Genomic DNA, 10,455 nt, shown 5'->3' with positions numbered 1-10,455 from the left:
TTTGCTTGTATAAAAAGTGCTATACAAATAAAGTCTGATTGATTGATTGATTGATAATGTACATTCACGGTGTAAATACATTGAAGGTCTCAAGTTTCCACATCACACTTTTGTAAGTTTCTTGCTGGACTACAATTGGCTTTCAAACCAATTTTGATGTTACAGTTCATGCTTTTACATGCTCGTCTTAAACTCAGATTTAATGTGAGCACAGAGAACCTTTCCCCCTTTTAGCAGATGAATGTCAAAACAGTCGTCGAGTGTAAAACTGCGCACATACATTATCCTGCACAGTGAAGGTCAAAAAGTGAAGGAACAATAAGCAGCAACCCATTTTTGAGTTGAGTGGAATTTTGAGCTTGGAACATATGTCTTTATTAGGGTGCACATGTCTGATTCTTGCAGGGCACAAGCTGTAAATTCCATTATTATCAAATCTACATACTGTAATCTTACTCTACTGAAGTATACTACAGAAGCACAGGTGGTGTGTGATTCCCACTCACCACTACCACACCTACAATGATCTCATATATTCTCTTTAATTTCAGTGAAGTAACTTGTGACTCAGATTTCCTTTTAAAGGAGACACTTTCTTGTTAATGCAGTCATTTTTACGATGATTAAGTTGCCATTTTCTGTGTCAGACTGTCTGCAAATTGCAGATGTATCTCCATCTTTCCAGGTGCTAGGACATGTCTGCTTGAGTCCCCCTTTTCTTGAAACATTTGGATTTTTATTTTTCTAGTTATGATTTAATGTAAATAATTACGTCATGACCATTCTGGAGCAGTACATCTATTTATTGTGCTTTTTTCCTGAGTGCACATGTGGATTCATACTCAGTGTGCATCCGTGTGCACCTTCTGCCTGTACGTCACTGAGAGTGAGTGTTTGTTATGCTCAGGTTGTTTCTTTTGTATTTCCTCCATGTCCCATGTGACTAACCCTGAGTAGCCGCCGTCAGCGCTCTGCGACTGGCTGTCCTTTCACTGTGCCTGTCAGCGAGTCACTCAGGCGTGGGTCCATTCTCACTGCAAGGGCGCCAACACTCGTGGAGTGCCTGCCTTGGCCCGCATTGGGGCTTAGCTGTTTCCTCTGACAAGCCTGCTTCAAGTGGATCCGATCCCTCTCCAAAGAAATGTGTTGACTCATCCCGCATTACGTTTGTTTTTTTAACTGTGAAGCTTTTCTTCCTGACCTTGCTGCTTCAGTTTGAGATGGAAGAACATAAAGATGATCAATAAAGTGTACCACATGGTCTGTTGTAATTGCTGCCCAGAGTTCGTGGGGTTTGATTCCTTCCCAGCCTCTGTCCAGACGTATTAACACAGGCCTGGATTGATCAATTCTGTCTGTCAGCCACTATAAACACACTTGCAGTGTAAGTAATGAAAGTCATTTATCTATAGAAGTCACAGCTGTAGCTCACAGATGGAACTGGTGCAGTGTCAGTGCCAGCTGTGGTTGCATATCTGTCTTCAAGGATTTAAATAGTACATTCAAGAATAAGCATGCTGACTAAAGACCAAGACACCAGACAACAGAAACAAAGTCCTTCAATCAAATCTGCTCCAAATTCTTGAAAAAAAAATGTAATGCATGCAATATATTTACTATAAAAGCCTCAGTTGCTGTATGCCCTTGCAGTAAATTCCAGTCTTGCATGTAACCCCGCCGCCATGCAGAAGCCCCTGTTAAGCAGCCCTGTGAGCGGGCTGTTTCCTGTTAGCACCCTCTCTCCCTCAGGACCAGGCTGCTGCTGCTCACTGGAGGCTGCCAACAGACTGGAGCCCAGGAGTCCAATCCATAATATCTGCACTGAAGCGGAAACCACTCACGTAGGCACAGACAGGCACCAGCAAGCATCTAAATGGACGTAGACACACACTTCTTAAAAGGTTGTCTGTCTGTCTAGCTCTTGTATCTTATTCTTTCTTCTTTATACATAGCACTGCTTGCGTACACAAACACATACTCCTGTCTGTTTCAGATCTAGGCCAAGGTCGCCGTCTGTGGTGACTGTTCAGGTAATTGCTCCCTTATCACACTCATGCTGACTAATGATGAGATGTGCCAGTTCATTATAGAGGTCTGGGAGTATGAGACGCGTGGGAGTCACTCCGTCCTCCCTGTTTGGCCACAAGGCTGAAAGGCCTGTCTGAAAATATCACTCACAGGGTGGGAGACTAGTTGAGCAGCAGTGATTAAAGCTCCAATTCTTTGTCAAATTAATGGGACATTGTATGAAGCAGCTGCTTGATTGCCAAAACACGTGATTTCCTTCTGAAAAAAAAAAACAAATAGCACTCACAGTTGGAGTTGAACATAAAATAAATGTGCTAATTTTATCTCAAATTGTTTCCAAAAAGTCTCTTTTCATGTTACATGCCCGGCTGGTTGGACAGCTGTTGTGTTTCTCAGCTCAATCCCGCTCCCAACAGTCATCTCTTTGTGTACCGAATTGGGGAAAAAAGCAGTGAAATTCCTCGGAACTCCCCAAATCCTGAGAATTGTAATGAAGGGGTTGCTAGGTTGCGATCTATAGGGCCTATTGTGTACTCCTGTATGGATTTAATGGTACTACAGGGAGCATCAATGACCCACAATGCACCCCACATTCCACTGCTTTTCAGGATCAACGAAGGGGAGTGGGGGGTCGCCCATAATTCTTTATTCCATGATTTGGTTTGCAAAACCTAAATCCTGCTCATTTATTCAGTCTAAAAATATCCATGAAAAGCAGGAGGGAAAAAAAAATTCCTTTTACAACTTTTCCTTTAAAATTTCTCTAAAGTCAGACTTTCAAGCATGAACCAAATAACATTAACTGAAGGACTCAGAGGCCTTTCATTAAGAGGTTGTTGACAGGTACCTTTTGGAGCCAGGAGGTTTATTTACAGTATCTGCAGTACAACTGCTTCCACGTAATGACTGGGAGCCTTGTTCCTAGATTTGCTGTCCCTCTAAGAAAGAAGATGTCAATGTCATAACATTCGAGTTCACTAGAGTTCCTCATGTCCTCTGGATTGTCCTCTACAGTTTGCTCTGAGACTCATGCCTCCTGTTAGGTGTTGATCTGTATCTAGGAATCACAAACCACCCAGTACATTTCACTCGCTGAACTTACTGTCAACTTCAGGGTGCCACTAGAAGAAAAGTCAGGGAATCTCCAGAGTCCTTAGCATTTGTCCTCTGGGCACCATGAATGACAAAATGTCATGGTAATCCATCCAATAGTTGTTGAGATATTTCAGTCTGAAAGTGGTGGGCCGACCAACATTAGAGCCATGCTGCTAAAAACAGAGGGGAAAACAGAACTTAATCATTTTCCTATGTGATAATCTCATTTTACAGCCATTGCAATTTAGCAATTATTTATACATTGACTTAAATCACACAAAAAAGCTTAAAGTAAGTGATTTGGAAGCTGTCACTCTCAGCTCTTGATGACTTATATTAAATAGTGATAGTTGGACTTTGGCCATAGCTGATTATTCATGCCACAAAAAGAGAGTGCTCTGAAACTGTCAGACCAAATTCTATTGTCTTGGCTTGCTCAGATGTTACTAATAAAAAGTGAATGGCCTCTTGTCTCCTCTGGTTTGATCTTGTAATATGTTGTATGTCTGTTTTAAAGCAGCACTATTTATTAAACCGTGTTCGAAAAATTCTATTTAGAGCCAGCCATTCCTTTCACATTTTGTGCACATAGCAACAGCCATCACTATTCTGTCTGACACTTCCATAATAGATTGCAGAGAGGAACGCTGGCTGAAATTTGTTACGCTGTCTGGGAAGACTGATGAGTCTGACGGCTTAAATGCACAACTCCATACTGAGAAAGATTTGAAGTAAATGCTTACTTGGTTTGCTGTAGTATTGCCGTAGCACTGCTCCACTCACAGTCAGCAACGGAGGCATAATTTTCGACAGACAAATCTTTGAACAGTTCTTCTGAGAACTTAAAGCCTATATCCTCTGCATGCCTGTTCTGTCCATATATTAGTCATACGTTACAAATGTGTAGTTCCGCAAATGTGTCTTCCTAAATTTCTCAAACATAATTCAGACAGTCTCAGAATGCCTAACAGCTGACTAAAGTAAACTAAGCTCTTCTCGGGAATATTTTAATGCCTTGCTGAAAGTTTTCTAACCTGACATGCCGAGGCTGAGGAGAACTTTAGAATTTAATTGTTTGCTCCGCCGTTGGTGACTGGAAAACCATAACAATGCAAGTGCATTAAAAGCTTGAATATTTCAAAACACTTAAGCAAAGAAAATATAAAAATTTCATACTTTCAATGAAGTTGCAAAATCCCATTTTTCTTCACCAGAATACTGGCATAAGCTGAATTATAAAAGAGCTGTGTGGGAGTGTTTTGACACCGATGTGTGTTAGTAAAGGTTATATATTGATGAACTTCGCAGGTGGGGGTTATGCTTTATAGTGTGTATGGAAAGGGTGTGTTTTTTTTCTTTTCATCCGTTCTTATTGGTGTTGCACTTACTCCATTTTGAGGCTACATTGGTGATGCCCCAGCAGAATGAAGTTTTATGACAAGTCTTAGCTGGATGGAATTCTTGTGCTCATTACACACAATCCCTGTGATGAATATTGATTATACATATGAGGTAGTACTACAGCTAACAATTATTTTAACTATTGATTAAGCTGCGCACCATTTTCTTGACTCAATTGATCGTTTGGTCGATAAAATGTCGAAAATAAAAAATGCAAATGGAGTTCACTAGAGTTCCTTGTGTCCTCTGGATTGTCCTCTACAGTTTGCTCTGAGACTCATGCCTCCTAATCAGTCATGTTATGTGCCTGTCCACATAACATGAGGTGTTAGGTGTTAATCTGTATTGTCAATGTCCAACAGTCCAAAAGCTAAAGATATTCATTGTACAATAGTATAAAATAAAGCAAACCAGCATATCCTCACAATGGAGAAGAACTGGAGAATGTTTAGCATTGTGCTTACAAAATGGCTTAAACAAATGATCAGGAAAACAGTTGCAGCTAGTATAGGCATTTGTAAAGGGGTAAGTATAGAAGAGATGAATCTGTTTCAATATTTTTTTGAAGTACACAAGATTGCATGCCCACTGTGATCTGAGCACAATAACAACAAAGCAAAAGAAAGGGAGAAGAAAAAATGAAAACACAAAGTATCAGCCCCCTCCCAATCCACAGAGATATACATGTTACTTTAATTGGATGAGTTTGACAGATAGTGAACATAACCACTTCTTTATAACACAGTCAAGATAGTCCCAGTGAGCTTTAATCCAGACTTCCAGGGCTTGGCTTGAAAAACAGCAATGTATGTAACAATGTATGTTCACAGCTTCAAATTCATATTTCTGATGGATTTGCTTTGATTTTATGTCAAGATTGGAGCTTTAATTATATAAAGTCAATATAGCAAATCAAAGCACTTAGTTAAACCTAATCAGTAATCATTATTCACACACTGTCAGTCACATTCACACACTGATACTGGTGTAGTTCTATACTAACACTGTATAGAATATTTGGCAAATTTAATCTGTTCAACCAATTTAGTATTAATGTGATTAATCAAGAGCCACATCTCAACAGAAGGTGTTTCTTTACTTTACTATCCCACAGTGTTGACAAAACGTGTGTTAAGACCAGAAAATTGGAAGACTGGACTTGAAAAGCATATATAGTATAATAATGTTTTAGTTTATTTATCATAAGTTATTGGAGGTAAATGAAGGAAAAGGCTTTGTTTTTAACAGGAACAGTATACTGTAAAACTTTATATTTATTTTCTCACTCCATTTGAACCATTTCACTGAATGCATTCGTTTATGTTTTTGTCTTGTCTAATAACCTTTTCCTGCCTTTTGTCACTTTCCATGTATGGCAGGGTGATTCCCGAAAATCATTATTCTGCTCAGTCACTTTTCTTTGAATTGCCTCATTATTATTTGCCCCAGAGCAAATACTGTATACCCAATATCAGCGTGTTTTGCAATAGAGATAAATTAAGTTCATCGCCATGTTTTTGGTTTCACACTTTGACACTTTCCTTTCATCTCACCACCATACCACTTCCTCTTTGCAGCATGAACATTCCTCCATTCCTCCTCTTTAAACCCTGGCTTGCGTCTCTCTCTCTCTTTTTCTCTCTCTGTCTCTGTGGTGTGTTTCCTCGTCTCCCTCTCTAAACCTATTCTCCATTTAATCAGCTCTCTCAGGACTCAGTTCTGTATAATTAGAGACTGAAACTTTAATCACCATGGATCCGGGGCAGGGAGAGCAGGGCATTTCAAATAGACACAAGCAGGAAATTAGCATGAAAGAAGGTATGGAAACGTAGAAACGAATGTGACAAAAATTGCTTCATCTAAAGTCATGACATTGATTAAGTGCACATACTCACAGACAGTGGAGACATGTCCTAGGTTCACGCAAGACAAATAAAAGTCGAAACTTCCATCTCATAATCAGGTCTGGTAGTTCTTGACTTGTTCACAATGCTCAGCTAATTGTTCCATGGCGGCATTGTGCAGCTGAATGAAAAGGTCACAGTTTGCAGGAGGTCCTTACATAACAACAGCTGTCTCCTCACCTCCTTTCCTCCTGTCTCCTCCTATCTGCTCACCTCTACCCTCATCTTTTTCTGTCTTTTTTCTTGTATCCATACTGGCATTCATTTGACCCTTTCCTGTATAACAACATATTCTCTCCACTCTCCCCCTTTACTTATTAATCTGGCTGGAGACCATTCACCTTTGCTGTATTAACATTTTGGCAGACATTTATCGTTTTCTGGAAAACTCTGCCAGCTCCAGTGTCAAGTGTCACCTACTTCTTCCAAACTTTTAGTGTTTACCTCAATAAAACACAAGATGGGAATTAAAAAGTGAATATCGAGATGTTTGGCTGCCTATTTCACTTGAGTTTGAGAGGGAAAGTTAGCTAAAGTTAATCTGGACTTGTGTGGGGTTCAGTTTATTTATTGTGCAAAATATAACTGAGATAGTTATAATAACAATGTGAAAGGGCCTGTAGTGAATAACCTACAGACAATTATTACCTGAATCAGCACATCCCTTCTTCTTTTACGAAGCTTTATAGTGAGTTTCAGCTCAGTGTTCAACTTGAACCCCACATTGCTTCTTATTTGACCGGGCCACAGTATGAAACCAACTTTATGGCTCAAAAGTCAAACCTCTCCATTTTTGTAACATGATAAATGTCTGTGTCCTGAGAGTCCCACTGTAGGCCTGGAAAGCTGCTAGTTAACAAGGGTTGAACCCTGCTTCATGTTTAAAAGTGACACTGATGTGAGTCGACGGGGCAGACTTGCTAAGTTCCTGAGCAGAGAGTCTTGGCCAGCTGACGAGGTGGAAACATGTTAGTCACTCAGTGCAGACACAGCTGTTGTGTACCACTCAGCAAACTGAGTGGAGACAAACCTACATCTTGGGCCTTTTTACTTAAATGTTGTTGTTTAATTTAGCTGGTGTAGTTGATGTTTTGGGCCCCTGAGAACCAGAGACATAGTTTAGCTGCACATTTATAACGTTACGATACTCATCAACTGCAAACTTTTAATGCTTTGACCTGCATATAGTCAGTCAGTATACACCTGAAATGGGTATTTTGACCTATCGGATTGTATGTTCTTATTACAGTAAAGGTGAAGTTAGGCAAACTTTGTTGTTTATCCATCTCTGCTATCCAACTTTCTAAGTGTCCTTTCTCTCTTCGCTGGCATCACAGAGCTGCAGACAACTTTTTTTCATTTGTTGGCTGGGCTACAAATATTCAGCAGACGTTATTAGTGCTCCTATTGTGAGCTGCCAAGCTATTAAAGATGCTGATATATTAAAGTGCACCACAGATCATGTTTTAATGCTGACAGATTGTTCCCAATTATACCCTTAAATCTGTAAGCATGCCAAATGTGCAGCAGGACATACACTTCCACTGCAATGAAGAGATGTCAGAATGTGTGTGCGCAGCAGTGCGGCTGTCTGTCAAAGCATATGCTTGCATGTACAGGTGAAACAATTAGTCAATTAATCGATTCGCCAACAGAAAATTACATAACAACAATTTTGCTAAGTAATTAAGTGGTTAATCTTTATTTTCCAAGGCAAGATTTTAAAATGTTGCTGGCTTCAGCTTCTCAAATGTTAAGATTTCTTTCTTTTCATTGTCTTATATTAAATATATTAAGGTTTTAAAACTGTTATTCCTACAAAACAAGCATTTTGAATAAGTCATCTTGGGCTACTATTCTAATGTACTGTTTTGGTCTGTTTTCCTAGTATGAATTCAAGGCCAAGAACATCAAGAAGAAGAAGGTCAGCATTGTGGTGTCTGTGGACGGGGTCAAGATAATGCTGAGGAAGAAACAGAAGGTAAGTGACTAGTGACAAACTGTAAAAGAAATTAGATATAATAATTTTCCGTTGGATTCACAAAGTTAACCCCACAGTCTGTAACACTCAATAAAAAATGCTTCATCGGTGCTTAATCACAATCATCTGTCTCCTACACAGAGAAAAGAATGGTCATGGGACGAGAGCAAGATGATGATCATGCAAGATCCCATTTACAGGTCAGTCACAACTCTCAATCTTTGACATATTAAGATGTTTATACTGTGTGTAAAACAAATTTAAAATCTTGCTATCTTTGTCACTTGCTTTGTACACTCAGGGGATTAAACTGTATGATATTCAGTCCCGTCTGCTCTTTGCACTCAGCATGTTCCTGTTATCTTAACCAAAGTAATTACTGTGAGTATACTGCACATAATACATACTGTATGCCTCTCAGTGGAAATAAGATCCTTCAACTCGGCCTCTGCGGATGAAGCTGAAGCTTGCTTTATAGGCCATCACATGTACTTTACCATGCAGGACTAACGTGCTTGAATGTGCTATACTGTATATGCCAAATGCAGTTACATTCATAAGACAGCATGATGAATAATCTATAGCTTGTGCGTGTAGATGGAAGAGCTTGTGTTTGTATACTTTAAAGTGTAATTTTTCCAGTGGAAGCACGCCTACTCCCAGATTATATTCTAGAGTATTTAAGTCCATCTATACAACAAAGTTGAGTTTGTTTAACAAATATCTCAGCGTGTCTTCCCAAAAGAAAATGCATTAGTCAACCAATCATCAGCAAGCCTGTGAAGCTGTCCGTCACTGCTAAACAGCTCACAGAAATTAAACTGTAAAGTGTCAAATTGATGTCTGTCAGGTGCTGAGAAGTGAAGGAAGGAATAGAGTGTGAACTAAAATTAAAGATATAATTTTTGCTTAGGAAGGAATTACTAAATGTGGGGGTTTTTTTTCTTGTTCTTTTGTTGGCTGACTTTAAAACAAGCAATTATAGCTGGAAATGGATGGAAATCCCAGAGATGGAACGGAGTGGGTGACCACCTAAAAATGCCTTAACATTAAACACCAGCTTGTGTGTGTGTGTGTGTGTGTGTTTGTAAATTATGTATGTATCTGTGGGAGGATCTCATTTGGCAAAGCCACACCTCATCAAGGGACTGTGTGTGTTAAATATAATTATCCTTGCTCGTGTTTCTGTGCGTGTTTGTGCACTGGGGGATATATAGTACGCTCTGTGTGATGTGACTTTCAGTAGCACTGTAGATGGTCATAATTTGTTTGCCTGGTTCCCAGTGGACGTGTTTTATAGCAGTGGCGCTACAGTTTGAGATGCAGGGCTGACCCTTTGCTCTGCCAGTTTACTGCAGAGTGTGCTGTTGCAGGGTTGCTGGCAAGTACAGAAGCAGACGGGACAGCATACTTTTACAGTACAAATTGTAAATACAGTGTTCTCTTTTCATTTAACGTCTATGCATTAGGTCAGTTGTTGATTTCTAAACTGGGTTTTAATGTAATTTGAGGATGGTGATGGTCAAGAAAGGGTTGGCTCATGTGCAAAAAAACTTCTTTTACAATTTGAGGTTTTTGCAGCTTTTGTGAATTTAAATTCGGTGTCATGTTTTGCAGGATTTTCTACGTGTCTCATGACTCCCAGGACTTAAAGATCTTCAGTTACATTGCAAGAGATGGTTCCAGTAATTCCTTCAGATGTAATGTCTTCAAGTCAAAGAAGAAGGTACAAGAAGTCCACCCATACACCTCCTGATTGTAGACGGCTGATTACAGTTTGACATTCCGGAAAATATGCTTTTTCGCTTTCTCGCCAAGGGTTAGATGAGAATATCGAGGCGGTTAGCTTCGCTTAGCACTAAGGCTGGGAAGTTCACTACAAAACAGTTTTCTGTTTGGCTTAACTCTTTAATACACATTAAAGGAACTGTTCGACCTTATGTAAAATAAGCCTATTTGCTTTCTTGCCAAGAATTCATTAGGAGATCAATACCACTTTATATCTGTATATATATGTTCGTTAAATATGAGCCAGGAGGCGTTTAG

The 10,455-nt window shown here is 39.5% G+C and overlaps 1 protein-coding gene across 1 annotated transcript in view; it reads left to right on the top strand.

Moving 5' to 3' along the window:
- The window catches only part of si:dkey-34e4.1 (carboxyl-terminal PDZ ligand of neuronal nitric oxide synthase protein), a 48,230-nt gene that overhangs the window by 14,186 nt on the left and 23,589 nt on the right, over window positions 1-10,455 (top strand). The window contains exons 3-5 of the mRNA XM_035668399.1: window positions 8,317-8,409; window positions 8,551-8,609; window positions 10,027-10,135. Of these exons, the coding sequence (XP_035524292.1) occupies window positions 8,317-8,409; window positions 8,551-8,609; window positions 10,027-10,135 (261 nt within the window). The remainder of the gene's footprint in view (window positions 1-8,316; window positions 8,410-8,550; window positions 8,610-10,026; window positions 10,136-10,455) is intronic.

This window comes from Morone saxatilis, unplaced genomic scaffold, assembly GCF_004916995.1.
Source record: "Morone saxatilis isolate NCDOM2014 unplaced genomic scaffold, NCSU_SB_2.0 Contig21, whole genome shotgun sequence".
NCBI lineage: Eukaryota > Metazoa > Chordata > Actinopteri > Moronidae > Morone > Morone saxatilis.
Note: the sequence above shows the minus strand (reverse complement) of the source record. Positions and strands in the feature narration are given on the sequence as shown.